The 21,586-nt window shown below is 43.8% G+C and overlaps 2 protein-coding genes across 3 annotated transcripts; one reads left to right on the top strand and one right to left on the bottom strand.

Annotated features, from left to right (window-relative positions):
- Positions 1-1,142: 1,142 nt before the first annotated feature.
- Positions 1,143-10,081, bottom strand: MDH2 (malate dehydrogenase 2). Its single transcript, XM_068910640.1, has 9 exons — positions 9,866-10,081; positions 7,995-8,163; positions 7,152-7,235; positions 6,041-6,150; positions 5,381-5,506; positions 4,654-4,731; positions 3,318-3,417; positions 2,479-2,630; positions 1,143-1,444 (listed from the first exon to the last, which is right to left on the bottom strand). The coding sequence occupies exons 1-9, from the start codon at positions 9,935-9,937 to the stop codon at positions 1,313-1,315; spliced, it is 1,023 nt and encodes a 340-aa protein (XP_068766741.1). The 5' UTR covers positions 9,938-10,081; the 3' UTR covers positions 1,143-1,312.
- A 50-nt stretch (positions 10,082-10,131) lies between these two features.
- Positions 10,132-21,273, top strand: STYXL1 (serine/threonine/tyrosine interacting like 1). 2 transcript variants are annotated; one of them, XR_011134776.1, is made up of 10 exons: positions 10,143-10,338; positions 11,181-11,242; positions 11,717-11,843; positions 12,183-12,239; positions 13,222-13,367; positions 14,777-14,922; positions 15,978-16,069; positions 18,103-18,212; positions 20,429-20,694; positions 20,990-21,272. XR_011134776.1 is itself a non-coding variant. In XM_068909338.1 (9 exons), exons 1-9 carry the CDS (start codon positions 10,236-10,238, stop codon positions 20,558-20,560), a joined length of 975 nt encoding a protein of 324 aa, XP_068765439.1. In that variant the 5' UTR covers positions 10,132-10,235; the 3' UTR covers positions 20,561-21,273. The 2 variants fall into 2 exon arrangements, 1 of the variants encoding a protein (XP_068765439.1); XM_068909338.1 differs by having other exon boundaries at positions 10,132-10,338; positions 20,429-21,273.
- The last annotated feature ends 313 nt before the right edge of the window (positions 21,274-21,586 follow it).

The following is a 21,586-nucleotide window of genomic DNA, read 5'->3' on the forward strand; positions in this document are numbered from 1 at the left end:
TAGAATTCAACCTAGGTGGATTAGAGCAATTCAAAGCAATAGGGTAAGTAGCCCACAGAGCACAGATGAAGAGCGAATTAATAGCTTCCTTCATTAAAGCTTACCTTGAAAGAAATCAGTAAACTGAGCTTGTCATCACCATTTTCTTGCAGACATTTATTTTTATATTCACAGAGGATGAACGTAACCAAAGTCTATCTAGAGAATAAGTCAAGGCTTTTGTTCATAACTAGAAAGAAGTCACTCTTACCGTTTTATTGGTACCTTACAGCGGGACTGACATTTCAACTGTTGTGCCCTTTTACTAATTCTTTCAAGTGAAATTATATAAGAGATTAAGGCAAAACAACATAAACAGGCAATGCCATCCCTTGAAAAACCACTTCTTGGATCACCTGACTGGAAGGGTTTTTCCTCTCACAAGCCTCTTCACCCTGCCTTGAACCTATTTGATCACATCCGATTTCTTGGCTGCCGTGCTAAACAAGTAGCCCAAGCGAAAACAAAAAGCAGCACAGCTGAGCGTGCAAAAGAACTGCGGAGTAACTGAGCACCCAGGTGGGCAAGGCCATGCAGATACTGCCCATTTCACATGACAGACTGGATGGGCAACAGCAGTTACTATGGCAACGTACTGCTGGTATTGCTTGCTTTCACTCCTGAGTTAGCTTTCTGGAGAGAAGCTGCTTAAAGAGGTACGAAATGTCAACCTTTACTTAGAAGGCAGTTTATTTTGCAACTTTCACAAACCCGTGGAAAAAAGAAAGGAGGTCTGGAATCAGCACAAGGACTGATCCGAGTGAATTTCTTAGGCTGGAGGAGCCCCTCTTGCTCCACTAGCTCTGTTCAAAGAAAAGTACGTATCTTTTAAGATCTCATGATTTCAGGAGGAAATGCATGACTGTTTTAAACACTGAATATGACTTCAGGCTTTCTTAGTCCTGAAATGCCCATCATTGTCAGTCTGTACTATTACATTCCCTTCTGCAAAGGAATGACCTGGGATAACTCTTATTTACAAGATGTAATAAGTCGGTCACCCATTTTAAGAGGCTGATATCATTACTGTTGGAACCAATAACCTTTCAGATACTTGCAGCTTCCACCTTCAAAGACAAGCACATTAGGACAATTCCAGTTGGTATGCTGAAAAAAATGAGGCTGTTTTATTGATGATTAGAATCTGCATTGGCGACAATCGTTTAACTAACACAAACTTCAGCCAAAGCATGAGCTTTGAATCAGAAGTCGTAAAGTGACATGATGCCTTAATAAATTAAGGAAGTTGCAATTCCTCTCCATCATCAACTCTTCACTTGAAGTTCTTTGCAAATTCCTCTCCCTTCTTAATAGAAGCCTTCAGCTCAGACATGGCCTCAGCAATCATCTTCTCTTCAAAGGGGGAGATCTTGCCAATACCTAGGTTCTTCTCAATTCCATTTTTCTGAGGGGAAAAATGATTTAAGAATTAACCATTCACTTAATTACCTAGAGAATTTAACAGCTCTGATTACTCGTTATCCATCTGAGATGGAGACCCAGCCTAGAACCTCTACTGTCTGTACAGCATGCCAGCCTCGTGCCTCCTTGCAAGGCTCTGAAGCGTCTTGCTATCTGTAGCTATTTTTACAGCCTTCATAAGCTTCTCGTTCACTGCTCACTTTGGGATATGAAACCTGCAGCTAGCCACTCACTGCTTTCAAGAGAAGACGGATATCAACTGCTCCTTTGAGCCTTATCCTGTGTTCAGTACCGCAGCTCTGCATGGGAATTCTCTCCTACTGTTTAAGCCCCTCATTTGCCACTGGCTTGCAATCTGAAACTGCTTCAGAGCTGCATTCCTAGATTTTCCAGATCTTATGCCTACATCCAAAACCCTTTCCTCTTAACATCCCTCCACTTCCATTCCTTCACCAGTTAGCACCTAAGGCAACATACACTGCGCTTTCCATCCCAGCCGACTTGCCAGGGCTGCAGATTCTTTGTTTTTCGCCCCACCCATGGGGAGGATGACAAAGGAACACTTCTTAAGAGAGTTCAGTGGAGTTCCAGAAAGTAATCTATTAATCCATGCCGTAATTTCCACACACGCCTCAATTTGTGAGGCATTTGCTTGTAGCAGATCAAGCTGAGGCAATCACATTGCCGCTTTTGGTTAATTATCTGAAAACCCTTCATAAATGGGCACCAACTTGCAGTCAACGTGACCTCTTAAGACAAGTTTGAAATGCTGGTTACTCAGTGAGCTGCAGTCTAAGATCAGATAAAAGCAGCAGCATCTCACTGAAGCAGCAGGCTTGCGCCTGCCTAAGTACAATACCAAAACATTCAAGAACTCTTAAACGTATGCTCAACTGTCAACTGTAGCAAATCTTCGCATTAGACAAAGTTAAAAGCACTAAACAGAAGTGCAGAGTTAAAAACACAAGACTAAATCAGTAACTGCTGTTTATAAGCCCCATCATTTAAAATACATACTCCGAGTAGCAGAGGTGTAGAGAAGTATGGGCTCTCTGTCTCTTCTGATCGAACAAAGGAACATTCAATAACCCCCTCCTTTCCATTCATTGCATCCACCAAAGAGAATACAAATCGAGCACCAGCATAGGCCATAGACAAGGTGGCAGATCCTGTAAGAGTTGAATCACTTTTAGAACAGATTACATTTAAATCCATTTCTTTAGTATCCAAAGGCTTCCACATTGCTAAATTTACAGAGCTACAGTGCCATTTACTTCAAGCTCACAGCCACTTTGATAAATCACTGTGAAGCAAGGTTTACTACCAGCAATTTTTCTTTCTACCTCTCTAGCCCCTCCACTTTTAAGGGTACGCATACACACAAGGATGAAGACAGTATTCGTTCATATGTGAAATCCTCCCCTTGTCATTCCTCACGCCTGCCTCATACAGGCAAGGACAATTACAGCTGTACTTCCACCGTCTGCAATTAGATGCAGTCCCTGGGCAGAGTCTGGGTACTGGCAACAGAAGACCATAAGCCTCAATCTTATCACCAAGCAGCAGATTTTGGTCAGCTACACACTGGGTAGTTGACTAGATTTAAAGGAGCCACAGCTTAATTTGATAGAGAAGAGGATTTTTAAAGCAAAACATGCTGTGGGATCAGTTAACGTTCAGTCTCACCTACATACTGAGCTGCTTCTACTACCACTGCGATATGGTAAAGCAGCTAGATTTGTAATCAGCAGTTCATAATTCTGCATCACAGTTGTAGACATGAATAAACTGAAGGGTACTGCCTCCATTTAGTTGGTCAGCAAGAAATTATTTAAAAGCCGTAGCCAAAAACCAACCTGCTCCTGCTTTAGCTTTGACAACTTCAGTGCCAGCTTCCTGAATTCTCCCCGTAAGCTTTTCCAGCTGATCCTGAGGAAAGTCCACTTTCGGTGTGCACTAAAACAGAAGAAAACGTTACTATCAAATACCAGGACCCCTCTAGATTCAGCATAAAGCCACCCACATAGAGTCTTTTGAACAGCTGCTGCTGTTCCAGGCATTCTTAACTAGGACAATCAGTTACCCCAGCTTACAGATTGTATGACAGACTGATCAGCTATGGAAGTCCATTAAAGCTTCCAGTTACTGTATGAATTATCACAGTAACCTAATCATGCCTAGTTTGCTCGAGAACAATCCGCAGCTTGACAACAAAGCCAGGCCTTATTTTCTATATTGTGGTCCTTCGCACTAGACAGTTGTCCTCCAAGCATGTAACAGGCCTTAGGAATTTCAAAAAGCCACCTACTAAATATTTGGGTCACTGTGGCATTATGGAAGTCAAGAGCCTTATGAAGGATCCAGTCTCCAAGAGGTATTTAGGAAGCTACTGAACCTTCATATACAGCTATGCAAGTATGTTAAGAGCAGCTGTCATTGTCCCCATTGGCTGTGCTAATGCAAGCACCTCCTCAGGATTCAGCTGCACCAAAGCCCTTGCTCTTATTCCCTAAGAGTATGTCCTTCTGTGAAGGATACTTCATTCCTGCTTAGAGCAAAGCTTTTCCTGTTTCCCAGCAGACTGCTCCTTAGCATCCCTTTGTGCTGTACCTATTCTAGCCACCTCCTCAGGAAGCTACAACCTGCTCTAGAACTGCATTGCATTCTTCCAAGAGCTTCTACATTAGGTGTGCATGAAGGGAACATGTATCTGACTACCAGTCATTACTGAAGCAGGCCTCTCCACACAACTTAAGCTTTGCCTCCTCATTTCAGTTCTAGGTGTTGAAGCAGTGTTTCCAGTCCTCCAAGGCAAAGGCATTTCATTTTCCCACTGAAGCAAGGCATTCATATCACACTCAACAGCCATCACAAAAAAAGCACCAAAAAACCCCCACTGTGCCAGCATATCTTGGCACCCACATTACTCATCAGTTCTTATCCCAGAACTCCTTAGGAAAGGAAGATTGGAGGTATTTAAACCACCCAGAGGAGTTCAGATTTGGCTCAAAAGCATTCAAAATCTTGCACCTCATCTCAGAGGAAAAGCACCCACAAAAAAGCAGGGATGACTGCGTATGCTGTACCTTAGCAGGCTATGTGCCACGACCAAAGCACTTCACATCAACTCTTATGTATTGAGGAGGAATATCATATAGTGTAATACCACACGCAGCAGTTACTATGACCCACCTGAGAGATCAGAGGGATGATAGTCTTCCCTGCATGGCCACCAATCACCGGAACACTTATTCGAGCTGGATCTAAACCCTAAAGAGAACATGACACTTAAGCTTCTGAAGCGTATGGATAAGAAAAAGCCACCATGCTTCATTCTTTGCCCATTTGGACGCATGTATAACTCCGTGCTACGCAGAGCAGAAGTTTCAGAGGCAGTTACGCTCTGGGGACAAAGCTGAAGCTGCACAGTTGAACTCCACGTTACTCTGATGACTTTACACAATTATAGAATAGCATTAATGCAAGTTCAGATAAATAGCAGCAGAACTACAAGCTCCACCAGGGCTTTTAAGAGCAGTCAAGCTATTACACCTCCCAGTACCGTGCAGAATATTCTGTAACAGACAGCAGACACTTTGCTTGCAAAGACGCACTACAGTTCAACCTTCTCTGGTTGCACCAGCAGAGTCAAAAATGCCAAGAGAATTAAGGCAAACATGCGGCTCACTCACAGAGGACAGCTACGAAAAGGAAAGGTCAAAATCTCTTGATGTGCGTTTTGCAAGACAGAAACCCTATCCCCAGGCTCATCTAGAGAACAGAAGCGTTGCCTTCACCTCTAGTTCTGGAGACATCTGAGCCACTTCAGCTCTGTCCAGTGATTTAAAAAGCATTTTCGACAGATTTGATGAAAGAAGCACGCAGCATCCCTCCTCCCTCATCTGTTATTATGACCTACCTTTAGCTCAGCCACAAAAGTATTTGCTCTGACAATGTCCAGTGTTGTAACACCAAAGATTCTGTTGGGATTATACACACCATGCTTCTTGAAGATTTCTGAAGTTATTGGGATGGTTGAATTCACCTACAAGCAAGGGTAAGTAACCACACGTTAAAAACAGTACAACAACAAAGCCAACGCATAAACTGCACAGGCTAGTAAACAACCCAAAGTAAACTTCGGGCTTGAAGTCTTCTCTAACCAATTATTTCAATCCCTAAATTAAAGAGTAGTTTAGAGCCAGTCTGGAAAAAGTCTTCCATCTTAAATAAACATCAAGACAATAACTCGCTCATTCATGTTATAAAGGCTCCTCCCTTAACAAGCTAAAGCTTCTATTCCAGCTAATATACCAGTACATATTATAGCCACAGGCACCTAGATGCGAGTTATTAAGCATTTTTATACCCAAGTTTAATCCAACTTCAATATGGCCCAAGGCAAAATGGTAATTAGAACCAGGCTTTTAGGATTTTTTTCTGCAAATATTCTACAGATCTTGAAGACGATAGCTGAGAAAATACTACTGAATGTCACGACAGGAACTCACAGGTTACTCTAGCACTCCCAGCCTGGGTTTTCTTCTCTGCATAGTCAAGGTCTCCAGAATATGCTTACCGGGTTAGAAATAATACAGATCATGGCTTCTGGACAGTGCTTTGCACAGGCAGATGTCAAATTAGCAACAATGCTAGCATTGGTGTTGAACAGGTCATCACGGGTCATACCTAAAACATATTCAGTTCAGTATTTTATTAAGCTACTCATGGCTCATTCATTAGTGGGCAAGCGACTCAACCAAAAACCAATACTCTACTGCGGATAGGGGTACAACCACTTTGGCTTCTGGTTTACTATATCCAGAAAACTCTCTAGCTGCAATAACGGGCTAGCTCTTCTAGCTAATAAAAGATTATTGCCCTTTCAGATAGGTCAGCCCTTTGCCGGGGCAACCAGCTCAGGCACCAATTGTCAGAACCTACTTCATCTAGGCAGCTTGAAGTACATCCTCACCGTACTGACCTGTATCAGTATCATTGATGTTCACAGCAGTGTAACTCCTCCTAGGATGCATCCCTCCCCTGCTTTGAAGTCATCTCTACCACTGCAGTCTTAACACTAACTGCCTTGTGCTAGGTACTAATAGCTGTAAATTATGTTGCGTTTATGCAACATTTATGTTGCAGCAACTACTTTATCCATGAAAAACTGAGAATTAGGAAGAGCTGGGAATAAAAACCAAACTTCCTTTACATTCCCACTAGGACACTGAAAAACAGAGCAAAAATGGAACAGATCAGAGATGCTAGGAAGGCTTAAAAACACCCAAAGATCCTCCGAAAGGGTTTCATACAATTAATGCGAAACAAATGGTTTATTTTTATTCCGCTGAAAAATGAAACAAAGCACAAGTTTTTGAACGTAGCACTGTTTTATGCAAGAAAGACTAGAGAGGTTTCAGGATCAGTTACAGACACAGCATCTCACCCTTACACAGAAACTCCAGAAATCAAAGCTGATCTCCATTTTAAAAGTGATCACTTGAAACAGAAGTTAACCGTGGTGCCTGATACCACACAAGTTCTAGGTCACTATCAGACCACTCATATCTAAGCCAACATCAAGAACGTCTCTGTCCATAAGGCACTAGACACAGCCCTATTTAAACAACACGGCTGCAGGGATACAGGTCACTGAAGCACTGGAGCTTTTAACAAGGAGAACGTACCTGGTTTCCTAGGGACTCCTGCAGGAATAACTACAACGTTACAGCCCTTCAAACATTCTGGCAACTGCTCAGGTCCCAGGAAGCCTAGAATGGAAGACATTTAGGCATTATGATTTTGTCAGTTATTAAATACCTAACAGTTGAAAAAACAAAATTACACTTAAAGGCACCCAAGTCCTTTTTTAGTTTAGCCTTCAATTCAGACTTATGCTCAAAAGCAAAGCAACAAGATTAGAGATGGACCCTAACTTATGTTTTATCATTATTTGTTTCAAAACTTGCAGAATAAACGTGAGGCTCCCTCCACGCTCATCTTTTTTGAAAATACTTGATACCTCCATTTACGTTACTTTCTTAAGACTCTGGCTTGGCACTTTATGTTCAGTACTGCGAAAGAAACAGACAGGCTGACACATTCAAATAAAATTTCTCCTTTAAGTAATCGTCAAATAGAACGAAGATCAGAAGATTAAGTTTTCTTTGATTTCATCAGAACTCATTAACAAACCTAGAGAACGCAGGATTCACGCAGGCAAACTCTTCCCCCCCACAGAGGGTGCTAAGTCTATCTGTAGTCACATTTTTAAATTTAAAATTCAAGTTATGAACTTCCCTTCAATGGTGCAACCGCATCTCCATGCTTGTTATCTATCAACTAAGCCTTAGTCAGTCATACACTACTCGACAAAAGCTACTTAAATTAACAGTAGGTTTCAGAATCATGTGAGGATTCCCCTTCACATTAAGCACAGCAACAGGCATCTCCAAGCATCATATCTACTGACAGAATCACTCCAGTCAAGACCACTACGAACATAAATCATTTACAGCAGCTCGCAGTACCTTTAACGTTTGCTCTTGTCTCAATATGGCTGAGGTCAGCTGCAACACCTGGAGTGTGAGCAATATCATAGAGGCTGAGCCTGCTCACCAGCGGGCTATTCTTCAGAAGAAGGGAAAGAGGCTGGCCAATCCCTCCAGAGGCCCCAAGCACTGCTACCTTAGCATTGTTCTGAGGAAAAATAAGACAAAACATATCGAAGAGATGTTTTGAGAGTCGCTACTGAAGTGACCTTGGGGATTTCAACATGCTTTCTTTACTTTTAGTTTTATTTCTCAATTTCTTTATCAAGCAGTATGCAAACTAGATTGCCATTTAAGCAGTATAAAGCTATCCCCATGACTGCCTCACAAAGATCTTTGGCAAGATTTACTGGCAAGACAAGTCAGAGAGAAATGTTTTTTTTGCCATCTGAGCCTCAAAAAGGAAGCAAAGCAAGACTCAAAGTACTCAAAAGGATCATCATCTTCAGATGGGAATTGCTGCTTCAGGCTAGCACCTGCCACCCCGTGGACCTAGGTCTGATTTAGGGCAACGTGTATTTTGAGTTTTTTCTAGTTTTAGTTGCAGCATTAAAAAGTATGTCATCCCATTTGGACGATTTTCCCCTTTGGACAATTTATAGACTACAGAAAAATATAATAAACGTTGTACAGATTTGAAGAAAACGTGCCTGAAAAAAATTCAAAATAGTACCTGCAGCTGCCTCAAGATTGAGCCTTGAAAACATTAAGTGACTATAATTTCCAGTTTTGATCAAGTGTGGCTGAGAAGCAAGTAAAACTGTTGTGCTCTAACGGCTAGCCAATTTTACTCTAACGTGCTCTCTGGAAGAAAGTTACATCTCTTGAAAACCTCTATGCTCACGCTTGGTGAAGAAGTCCTGCCACATGAGAGGAAAATTACATTAAAAGACTAGAACAGCCTTAAAATGTGATGCCCTGGCAAAACCATGAAAAATCAGACACTGCTGTAGAGATGCGTTGTAGTAATACAATTACCACTGATAAGGGCATTTTTAATCACCCTGTCTTACCAGATAAAGCTATGTTCGCTCCAACCCTCTGCATGAGCAGCTTAATTATCACGTTGTAAAAGGAAATAGAATAATTCGCCCAGAAGACAGATCAACTTAACCTTAGTTCAGTTCTCTCGCTACTGTAACAAGTGTAATTTAGCATAAATACTCTCCAAGGGAGAGCAATGTCTATCACTGGTCATTGCTGTGCCCCACTAAGAATAGCTAACAGGCTTAATAACCAACTCACTGTATTTATGACTGAGCTGATACCAAGAGCTCAACATCTCATTGCAAATAAATAAAATTCCAATCAAAATAACCACATGATCCTGGCTCGTAAAGCTTATCTTTACAGCTACGACAATTATTCTGTCAACTGCCATTAACAAACTATTTACTTTAGAAGATAAAGAGGCCAAGAGTAGCAGTCTTTCTCCTGTATCATAAGGCCAGTGCTCACACGTAATGGATTTCAGCATATTAAGGATTACTGTTAAACCCGCAAACCTCCCACCCTAATTCTCCACACAGCTTGAAAGCAGCGGCCTGCTTGCAGGAGAGGCGTGAAGCAGCACGCCACTCGGATCTCACGCAGGCCCTGCCACCGCTTCCCCGGGAGCCGCCGCGGGGTGCCCGACGGCCCGGTTACAGCATGGGGCAGAGCCGCGAGGCCACCCCGGCGCCTGAAGGCCTGACAGACCGGGCAGCTCCGCCCTCGCTTCACGGGGCCCGGCGGCGGGGCCCACGGTCACCTCACGGTGGGGGCCGCCGGCAGCCGCTGCCCCAGCTCCGCACGGCGGGCAGCCGGCCCCGCGGGGAAGGGGCGCGGAGGCGGTCGAGCCCGGCGCCTACCTGGGCGGTGGTGGCGAGGCCCCGGCCGAAGGCGGCGGCGGCGGCAGCGGGACGAGCGAGGCGGGAGAACATGGCGCTGCGGCGGCTCCGGTGACTCCAACGACCTCGGGGCAACAGCGCCTGCGCGGGCCCCGCCGCGCCCCTCTCGCGAGACCCGAGCCCGCCCAGGAGTTCTCGCGAGACTCGCGCCGGGTGGCGCTCCCTAGCAACGGGGCGGCGCGCGGGCGCCCCGCGCTGCCATGGCGACGGGCGGCGGGCGCAGGCCGCGACCGGGCCGGACCGGGCCCTGCGCCGCAGCGGGGAGCGCCGGCAGGAGAACCGGCCACCGCGCCTCAGCCACCCGCCGTCGGGGCCCGGCCCACCGCCGCGCATGGCGGGGCTGCAGCTCTGCGAGCCCACGGAGCTCTACAACATCCTCAACCAGCACGCCAGGCTCTGCCGCCTCAGCGAGCCCAACTACCTCTGCTTGCTGGGTGAGGCAGCCCGAGCGGCCGGGCCCGGCGCCCCCTTGTCGGGCGGGAGCCGGCCTGCGCGCCCGCGGCCTTCCTGCCGGCCGCGGACAGCCGCTGCCCTTCCGCCGTCCTCTGCGCAGCACGGAGCAGCCGCACTGAATGTTCGCAGTCGCCAGCATCTCATGGCGGTTATCCCGACGGCGGGAGCGGCACGCTGCGGCCCTGGCTAAACGCGAATAAGGAAGTTTACTCTGCCTGTTGCCATTTTTGCTGCGCCAACTGAATTTGGCATTCAGCTCTTCCTTCTCCGTTGTCACTCCTAGAGGTGACTGTTTTGGAGATGGACAAGATTTCCTGCCCGTTTCGTAGTGATTGGTGACAAGCATTTGCGTCTTTCATAATGCCAACAGGGAAACAAAAAAAAAAAAAAAGAGTGCCAGATATTGTGATGTTATTAAACGTTTTGATCGGGGAGTCAGCTGGTTTTGGAGTTGGGGCCAGTGTGTCTCTAATGCCTCTCTTCCCAGCCAGGCTGATCTCTGGGGAAGGCACAGAGATGGGGGTACTGGAAGGCAAAACAGAGCACAGCAGAAAGGATCACAAGACTTGCTCTGTGAACACGGCAGTACAACAGTTGTGTTGGGCCTAAAGATGCTGGTATTACTTGGTGTTAGACGTATTTGGAATCACCTCAGGACTGTGGTTCATTGGATCCATTTCATAAAGTCCCAGTTTCTAAGAAAGAGAATCTGTCCGTCTTTCCTTGGCATTGGTGCCTGACTTCCCATTCACTGAATTAGGAAGAGGACTCCACCTTAAAAGTACCAAATAAGCCAGTTGTTCTGTCTTGGTTATTTTTTCAGATGCCCGTACTCAGCGTGAGTACGATGAGAGCCATATTATTACTGCACGCAAGATTGAACAGGTGAGGCGAGTTTACCATTTGTTTAAACCACCCCTGGACTTTAGCAGTAAACGAAAACTGGCTTAAAAATAATTATTCTAGTCTCCCCCCTGCCTGTGTCAAACATGTTTCATTTCTGCCACTGGGGGGATGTGTTTTAACACAAGAAGGAAAGGGTAGGTGGCTTCAAAAGCCCAAAGGACTGGGACGTAGAAGCTGATTATCAGGAAAAAATATTGCACAAAACCTGACATACTGTAGCGTTGTCCCACAAAGAACAGTGCTGGCATCTTTACCACTGAAGCCAATGAAGCAATCCAGGGTAGTTTACATAACTTCTGATTTGTGCCTGGGTCTTTCAGAATAAAGTGCAGATGCAGCCCCAAACCCATCCCGTAGTCAGAGAGTAGTAACTTGCAAGATGTTTGTAGGGTTGATGCCACAAGAAAAATGTGGACATGTTCTCCTGATAGAATTCTTGTGTGATTTTGCTAGAGTCCTACAGGGGAGTATCTGGTACCGGATTCAGAGGAGTTGGAGTGTGTCAGATACTGTGTTGTGTATGATTGCGAGACCAGCTCCCTGGATCTCTGTGATTATGAGAAAGAGAAGAGTGAAAAAGGTACGTCAGCTGGCTTGAAAGGCAGGCTCTCCTACTGCTTGTGACTCATGGCAGTCAAGATCTCACTGCAGGATAGCTACTCTTCACATTCCTCGTTTACTCTTATGAACTTATTTGGAAGAGATCCAAATTATGCTCAGTTTTATTTGGGAAAAGGAACACCTGTGATATACCTCTGTTTTCTTACTGACTGTATCGCATGTGTTCTTAGGCTTCATAAACACAGATCTTATTTCAGATCTTTGAAATGATCCCTCCAAAGTTCTTCGCTGCGTGTGAGGAAAAGATTCTTTTTTCACACTTCACTGAGATGTGGCTTGTCTAACTATTGCCTTTTAGGGGCCCATGCTTCTTCAGAGATCGAAAATGCTGAGTCGAGTTCCTTATGCTCATTGAGTGAGTACTTCCTCCTAAGGTTATAAAGACCTGTCATGTTATCACATTAAAAAAAAAAAAGACTTAGCTTTAATGGGAGTGGTGATTTGATGGAGTTCACTGAGAAGGGTGAGGAGCTGGAAACTCTTTTCCATGTACTTGCCCAGTTTTCCTTGAACCACGTACATGTTTAGCTTTCAAACGTTCTTTGGCAAGGGGTTCTGCTGTATGAAAAACCACTTCTTTTTGTTTGTTTGTTCTGAACCTGGCTCCTATTAGCTTTATAAGAACTGCTATAGTTTTAGCAAAGATTTACATCTAGGCCACGCCCTGATTTCTGAGGGGAAAACCTGGGAGTATAAGGTGAACAAATGAACTGTGTTCAAAAATGCTCCATGATGAGACATTACCAAGGCAAGGTATGAAGAATCAGAAGCCGGTTTCCATTGTGCTAATCTGTTTCTAAAGCAGACATAGTTAGAAGCACCCTGGGTGGCTCTCGTGGGAGAAGGAGGGGGAGCAACCACCTCTCACATAATTTGCATCACCCAGGGTAATATTTTAAAAGTTGTGAAAAATTTGTTCATGACACCTCCTTCTTTCCCCTTTGCTTAAAGCAGACTAAAGTGGTAAAGAACTTAGCATCCGTAAAAATAAGATGATTAAATTTAAACTAATAATACTGCCCTATTGTAGGAACCTACTACAAGCGTTTCCCAAAGAATAATGGGGAGAAAAAAAATTTATCTGGATCTACAAAAAAAACTAGGGGAGGAATAAAAGATCAAGACAAGAGGTGAACAACAGCGTGCCTTATTCTGCAGCAATGATTAAAGAATAAGTCTAGCTTTTAACAGGGCTTTCTACAGACCGTTAGATGAAATCTTAAGCCCAGTGAAATCAAAAGAAGTTTGCTGTCAGTGCCCGTGGCCCAGATTTAACGCCAGATGCTGATGCAGACACTCTAAAGCTGTCCTGGCAAATAGCTTTTTGATCTCATTAGATGCTGAAGAAGGAACTGCTGTCCGATATGGCAGAGACTTAGAACAGTTCACCCGCCATCCCGTGCTCATCCTGAGGGGAGGATACAAGCGTTTTTCAGCCTGCTATCATTTTCTGAGGACTCAGAAGTTATTCTGGATGCCTCAGGTGAGATTAAACATTAATTTCCAAGAAGAAAACATTAGCATTCATATTCAACAGGTGATAGCTAATGCATTCAAGTTAAATGATGTTGTGAACTCGATACCAGAGTACTTTCAAACAGAGGAATTAAATGTAATTTGAGTTACTGTGCCTGCCCTGAGTCACACCACTAATTCTTTTACAACTACATTTTGTGGTTTTTCCTCTTTTATTGCATGGAAGAAAAAGTTCATGAAAACAACCTGGGAAGCTTTCTCTGATAACATCAAAACTGGCCTATTGGAGAGTACTGATAACTAAACAAACAGTAGTGGATGATAAAAAAGCAGATTCCTCTCTAATCTCTTTTACATGTGGTTATCCGAGACATTACAGAAGTAAATGTTTTCAGACAGAAGTACAATTTCTCTTAAGCAATGCGTCCCGTGTCTATAACGCTGCTCATCTGGAAGGATCACAAAGCACATGTTGGTGCATTGTTTCCATAGGCCCAGAAAGAAAACAGCCATCCACTGAAACTTTGGCATCCTAATAATTTGGTTTCACCTGCAAACATTGATGTATTTAGCTTTTTAAAAGCAATTACCTTCATTCTACATCTAGGACAGTATTACAAAAAAGGGCACGTTTGAAGGGCATTGTGCAGCAGAGGACATGTCATTGCAGCATGTCTTTCATATCTGTTATTCCTATTACTTCGCATCTGATTCAAATGAAAAAGCCCATGACATGGTGCTATTCTGCGGGATGTTACAATGCAGAAGAAAATCAGTTCACTTTGTGCTTCTTTTTGAGGGATAGCAAACTGCTCAACTTCCCCATCAGATTTAGTTGGATACTTCCTTGCCGCTCAGTTTAAGCTGCTGTTCTTTGCCTTAAACTGTTGAGCTGCTATTTGTTCTGCTGTAGCATTAGCTGAGTTTCAGTTATGGCTGTAGAGGCATAGTCAGCTACTGAGCGTTCTTTACTTCTCTTGGCACACTTATATACTTTTATTCTCAGCCTTCATGCTGCATAAATCAAAAGTAGCTGTGCCACCACCTCGCACCTGCAGCTCTGTCAGATGGCAGATGATTTCAATGAGCCTTGCAGACAATAACCAGAAAATGACTATGTTATACCACTGTCCTTCCATACCTTATAAAAATATATATATTCTGCCTCCTGTTTAGCAGCTATTTTAAGCAATGCCATAACAGCAGCGATTCTGTTAATTGTTCTCTATGAATCTAGCAAAGACACCAGTATTTCAGAATGTTCAGATGATGAAATGAATCATTATACAAGAATGTGTCATGGGCTGCTGATTAAGCTCTGTGTTCATTTCTTCACATTACTTCAGTTTAAGAACTTACGAAGCTAATAGGAACAAATACGTTTTCTAAACTGAGCCTATGGTTTCTCTCCTGTAGGAACTAGACAACTTGCAGCCATACCCTGTAGAGATACTGCCTGCAAAGTTATATATGGGCAATTTCAAGCAGGCCTGTAACCGACAAATTCTGAAGGACTTGAAGATCAAAGCGCAAGTCAACATCTCTGAGCAGCCTGCAGCACTGTAAGTTAAACAGTCCAGGTTTATTCTCATCAATGTCTGTGCATGTGGAAAAAGTGAGGTGGCACAGCATCAGAGCCCATTCACAAAGGACTGGCTGTAAGCTTTCCAGGAATCCTCTGCATTTTCAGTCAGCGAGATTCACATGCTATTTCATGCTCATTTTCCTGATCTCTGCTCCAGAGTTTGCTTGGCAGCAATGCATTTCTGCAGCTGTCTACCATGACATGGATGGACTGGGTGAGAGAATGACCAGGAGGCCCTTGGCAGAGGGAGTCCATCACATACCACCATCCTTCAGAAAGAACCTATGTCCTTGACTATGTTTCAGGACAGAGTCTTACAAACCAATGTAAAGCTAAGTCACTCATGTTTCACCTTGTTGTTGTTCCTTCCTTTCCTACATCTGTCCATTACCATTCAGCTCAGTCAGCAGGCCATGGCATTTCTCAAAGTGGTGACCAAAACAGAAGAAGCAATAAATCCAGCTGTCTACCTCAGGACGTGTATACTAGCAGACATTTCTCATGCCTTTGGCTCCAGAGAAAAACATCAAAAGTCCCTGAGCCCTAGGTAATCTCCCTGTGCCCTTTGTATGACATGCTTTCGCATCTCAAATTCCTCACCAATATTTTGCTCTTTTAGCTCTCTGAATTGAGTTCTCTCGAGTTTTTTGAAGGAAGAGGAGGATGTCATAGAAAATCATATGAAGTGAAGGGAACTATGTTCACAGAACTGCCAACATGCATGTTGTGAAACGCTGTCCTGCCTTCACTTCATCTGTTTTCATTTAGTGCTCAGATAAAGCAAGCAGTAGGGTGCAGTTAAGACATCAATGCTGATACCTTGCGGAATGGAAAATCAGTAACCAAACCGTTTGGTTCTGTATCATAAGCACCTTGGTGTCTTACCATAACAAATACCTTATCGTAATGTTAATGATGATGGTGACAAACTCACATATGTAATAGCAAACATAACATTTATCAGCTTGCCTCAAACACATTTTTGCAAAGCTGCTTCACTGATCCATGTAATGCTGCGTTCTCTTTCTCTAGGTTTGCAGAAGACAAGCTCCTCCATATAGCTGTTCCAGATTCTCCCGGTGCAGATCTTTTCTCTTCCTTTTCCACCATTTGTCATTTCATAGGTGAGTTGTTCTTGATCTGAAATTCCTGAGATCTTGTTTACTCTCAGATATTAAATGGGAGTGACTGCAATTCGCTCAGACAGGAGGATCAAGATCAGCATACTCCCAGGCAAGCCTACACCCTAATGGATATCAGAGCTGCTTTAATAACCATCCTGATGGAGGGAGGGGAGATTTTAAAGACCATCTGATACTCATTTTAAGCAATACCTCACTCTGTGATAGCAGTGAGCTTTTCACTAGATCTGTGAAGGCTTTTCTTTTGGGATGTCTACCAGGGCGTCACAGGATTCTGTCCTTTTCCTTTGTTCTTAAATACAACCCTTTGACCCTTACCAGCCCAAATCTCCAACCACCAGAGCTTCATTTGAACAGGAGTGTGACACACATTGGAGAACTTACCACAGGAAGCTGCTAATCCTTGTGATTTGCAGCGCAGACCCAACGTAGCAGCTAGGGAGACTTTCAGGTGGGACAGCGTGCATATGCTGACAAACCTGCCTTTAGCTCATTACACCAGAGAAGGCAAGGAAAAACATACCTACTAGCTGAGTGCCTGCAGCAGCACAACAGGCGTAGTTCCTGCAAGTCCATCCTGTGATCCTGTGCGACTACAGCATTAGCTTTCATCACACTTATGAAATAGCACCTGCCACAGACAAAGGCCCTGCTGTGTTGCATGTTGTATAGATCTAGAGCGAAAAGACCACCCTGTCCCCAAAGACCTTATAATCCAAGTGTAAAATAAGAACTGACAACTGGATACAAACAAGGAAACAATATTTGAGGAGGTATTTTTCTAGTCCTAAATCTAATTTAATGACTTGCATGCATTTAAACCCAAATGTAGATATCCACTTTCTTGTCTTTCAAATTTCCCCAGTTCTATTCCCAGCAGTATTTCAGAAGAAAGTCTCTTTCTCGCATCGGTATGTGGAAGTTTCCAAAATAGACTATGAGAGCTTATTAGCTGTAGCCCTTGTGCAGATGTATACGGTTTACTTGATACTCTGTTTACGTGACAGTCTATAGTAGATATTTCAACTGGAACAATTACGGATGAACACTAGACTAAAGCTCACCACATATCCTCAGAGGAGAGGAGATGAGCTCATGTCAGGTATGTGTTGGAATGAGGCCATTTCCACCCACAGAACTTAGAACAGAACTGGTATCTTGTTATAGAAATAACTCAGAAAATTCTATTTTAGCTTTTTTAAAAAAACATCCTCTCAACAGCAGTAAAAGAAGAGGCTTTGCCTTACACGATCTAGAGCACACTTGTTAGTATTCCAAGACACATCATGCTGTCTGCTTGGAGAGGGAGGGGAAAAGTTCAAAGGATTATTAATAAAACATAGAACCTCTCAGGCACAGGTGGCAGAGGTGATGTGGTCAGGAGCGAGTGACAACATTCTCTTAAAGCCAAGTAGAAAGCCATGTGTAGAAAATGAGTTTGTTGATCTTAGCAATTTTCACTAGAAAATATCCACAACATAATAAAAACAACACCCTAGCTGGCAGGTATATCTTTTCTGCTGGTGATCCCCACAGAGGGATAAGGTACATGACATCCGAGTTCCTCCCAGCTTGAGAGCTGATTCCTCCAGTTTGAGTGGAGAGCGCACTGATAAGACATTTCTGATGTATTCATCAGAAATTTTGTTATCTTTAAACCTGTCTGGGAAGAGGGTGAGTGGCTGATGTGATGCTGACCACAGCTGATCGGTCATCGTAGGCCACTTTCATCACAGGTATCTGACATAAAGGTGAAACTGATCTGTCTTGAAGCATTGACTGGTCGTTATCGTTTGACTCTGGTCTTCACAGCCACATTTTAACTCAGTGGGTTTCTAACAAAGACAGTTGCTTACAAAACCATGAACTGGCAGTGCCCATCTGTTCCTGTCAGGGCTCATGAGGGCTCCTGTCTTTCAGGCTAGTAATCTGTCAGCTTTCACTGAATCTTGACTTTACAATTGGAAGCTTGATTTCTCGTATCACTAATTTGTGACTGGCATTTCTTTATTCAGATGCTCAGCTGGATTATGGAGCAGTGCTGGTGTTCTCTAGCCTGGGGATAAGTCGGAGCAGCACAGTAACCATGGCCTATCTTATGCATTCCTCACAGTTTTCCCTGAAGGTACATCGCTTTCATACTTCCCACAGATGCTGGCTGGGTCTGCAGTGTATTCCTGTTCCTGAAGTCTTCCTCACGAGGAATAAATTGTCTGTGCTTTCACACAAACTGTCTACTTGGTAATGTAATAGATTCTATTAGATCAGATTGCTTGAGTGTGATTTTGGATCCGTGAGTCCTTACTCTGGCATCTGCGATATTCTTGTATTTCCCTTGCTTAGCTACAGGGCTACAAAAATAACGCAGTTGTTAACAGATTTTAGAGGTTCTGCTCTCCTGGATCTGCAAAAGAGACTATTTGGAAGCTACGTGAGTTAATCTTATCTCTTATTACCATGGGGTTACAGGAAGGTTCAGACTCCAGTGCTTTCAAAGCTCTGACTTAACCATTGGGCTTATCAGTACTGACTTCTTCGGAAAACCTAGTTTATTTCCCCAGAAGCAATCCCCTTTCACACATATTACTGCAGGGGAACCTGGAATGGGATAGTTTTAGCCCAGGAGGGATCTACAGGTTAAAGGGCCAGTACATTCCATTCCATAGCTCAGAATTACAGGAGAAAAATAATGAAGGTTGAGAATTACCCAGCTGTGTGCTAGAGTGCCTGCCTTTACCAGATCCCAGGCCCATTTTCACTTTGCCCACAATATACAGCATTGTGCTATTACAGGCGATATCTTGTGGTGCTTGCTTAGCACAGACCAGGCTAGTGTTATCTGATCAACGGGAATTGAAATAAATCTTCTTAAAAATCTCGGCCTTGTTTGGAAAGTATTTTCTCCTGCAGGATCTCAAAAGCTTTCAATGAAGCTGGGCATGTACCTGATCACTGAATAGATTTTGTGCAAACATTTGCAACATAAGAGGAAATTGCCTACTATCAGTATGTGCCAAAGGGTAATTTCAGGTTGAGTGTGCCAGCAGGGCGCTAGATATTATCTGGCCTCTGCTGCTTATGTTGGGTGTGATTGCTCCTGGAGACTGATAACCATTCCCTTGCTGTTTGCCCCTGCATGCTAAATTATTGGAGGTGCTTCCAGCTGCAGTGCAAAAGTCAAAAGCTGATCCTTGCAATTTCTTTCAGTCGGGATCAACAGCTTGGTCTTGGTATCTTGCCAAGTGGGAAAAAAAAGGGGGGGGGGAGAAGAAGAAGAAAGGGGCAACACCATAGCAGCGTCCTGCAGCTGGCCCGGGTAGTGCTTATGCTGTTGGCTAGGAAAAGCTTTCCTGGAGGATTACCCTGGCAGACACATTTGTTTGTTGCAGACTGAAGCAGTGCAACAGATTCCTGTGTGATCCTTCACCCAGTCTAGGCAAAGATTTCTGAAAGTTTTTAGTATGGCTCCAGGACTCCCAAAGACATGAATATTGCAAAAGAAAGGCACATGTGGGGTGTGCGGCCCCTTATTCAATTAGTAATTGATGTGTGAGTAAATCTATTGAAATCCCTATCATGGGCGCAGAGGAGTAAACACTGGACGATCAGCCTCAGAGCCCGCAGAATCACTGAGATTAGAAAAACAAACTAATGGAGCTGGAGCGCAATCTCTTAACCTTTGGTCTCATTACGCTTAAGCAATCCTCTGCAGGGGGAACTCTGTTTTGTAAGTCAGAAGATGAGCACTACTCGGTAAACCCGAGGATGTGGCTGAGGTAAAGCGGAGTGCTGCCAGTGGACCTGCTGTGTTCCTAGCTGATTACATGAAGCTAATAAATAATGAAGATGGCTGTAGTTAACACAGTGGGATAACTGAGCGGCTTTACAGCTGCTCTGCCACATCAGGTCACACCAGTCCAGAAACATGATAACCTTTGTTGCTTAGCTGTAGATAGCTGATACTTCAGTGCTTTGTTTATCATCCATGGAAGAAATAGCATTTTAGTGTAGCCTGTGGTGGAAATCTAGGAGTGCATCACTCCGTTAGTGTAAAATAATGCAAGACACATGGCAGATGGAGAGAGAAGCCTGAGCTGTCCTCCTATCCAGGAGAGCAGGTTATAAAGATGAAAGGCTCCTCTGAAGTTTTCATCTGGATCCAGACCGTCCCTACTTTGGTAGCCCATGTCCTTATCTACAGGTTCCTGCTATCCGACACGTAATACCAAGGAAGTCAGTACAAAGCTGCGTAGCTCACAAGTGTAGCTGCTTAGTATAAATACATGGAGTTGGTTTTCAGTTCAAATTTCTAACACTTCTTTTCTTCCTTTTTGTTTACAGGAAGCTTGGGAATACGTTCAGAAATGCAAAACAAACACGAGACCAAACCGGGGCTTTGTGAAACAGCTTTCAGACTGGGAGACCCAAATCTATGGGACCACCATCACAGATATCTCCGAACCAAATTATTGACAGAAGCAAAGAGAACACCCAGCAGGGAAAGGCACTTTCCTGTCCGTGCCAACATCTGGCCTCTCGGTAGAAGGTGACTTGAACTGTGTTTGAAAAACACCTTAACATTATGGAAGAGCTTTCATCTTTAGCAGGTAACATTTTGGGTCGAGTTGTGGAGACATTAGGGAAACTTACTTCTGCTGTTGAAGGTGGTAGTTTGGGGAAAGCAAGGCCAGAAGGGTGTGGCCCCTTACGCAGTACTCATCTCTTTCATAATCGAAGGTGATTACAACCACATTATCAGCCATGCTCATTACCCCAGCTATAGGGAAATCATGAGGACTCTCTGAAAAAGTTTATTGATCCGTAGCGAGGGATGGTTATTTGAGAGTTTGACAGCATCCAGTTCCAGCCCGGAGAGATAAGGACAGAATTTCCTCATTTCAGAAGCTCCTCCATTCTGAATGTATCTTCTCAGATACTGGCAGACACCAGGACCCAGAAACAGCCTCTCACAGACTCGCTGATTTGGTTGCGTTGGGGCAGCCCCGTCTAGCAAGACTTCATATGTGCCTTCCACTTACCTCCTCCTAATACAATAACCTAACTTCTTTGCATGGCAGAGAATTTTGAAGCACTTATCCTGTTAAATAAAATCTAAATTCAATACTATCCTGTCTTTTAGCACTGGAAATTCTTTGTATTGACACCTCAAAATAAAACATTACAGAAAATTCTCTAGGGCTTTCATTGCACTGTGCTAAGAATGTCACTTTCATTTGAGATCTTTCCCTGAGGTTTGAAAGTCAAATATGTCCAGTTAGGAACAGAATTCCTCAATCCTTACCATTTTGTTAATGAATTTTGATCACCAGCCATTCCAGACTGCTGAAAAGTGCAAGCTTTGGGAGAGCTTTTACCATCCTGTAAACTTCAGCAAAGCCTTTAGTTGCTGTGCACCGTACTGCAGCGTGATCTGTGAAAAGCTGTATTACTTTGGTCCTTCCCTGTCCCAGGGGCGTTATTTTAAGGAAAGGGGGTGGC

Source organism: Struthio camelus, chromosome 16 (assembly GCF_040807025.1).
Source record: "Struthio camelus isolate bStrCam1 chromosome 16, bStrCam1.hap1, whole genome shotgun sequence".
In the NCBI taxonomy this organism is placed as follows: domain Eukaryota; kingdom Metazoa; phylum Chordata; class Aves; order Struthioniformes; family Struthionidae; genus Struthio; species Struthio camelus.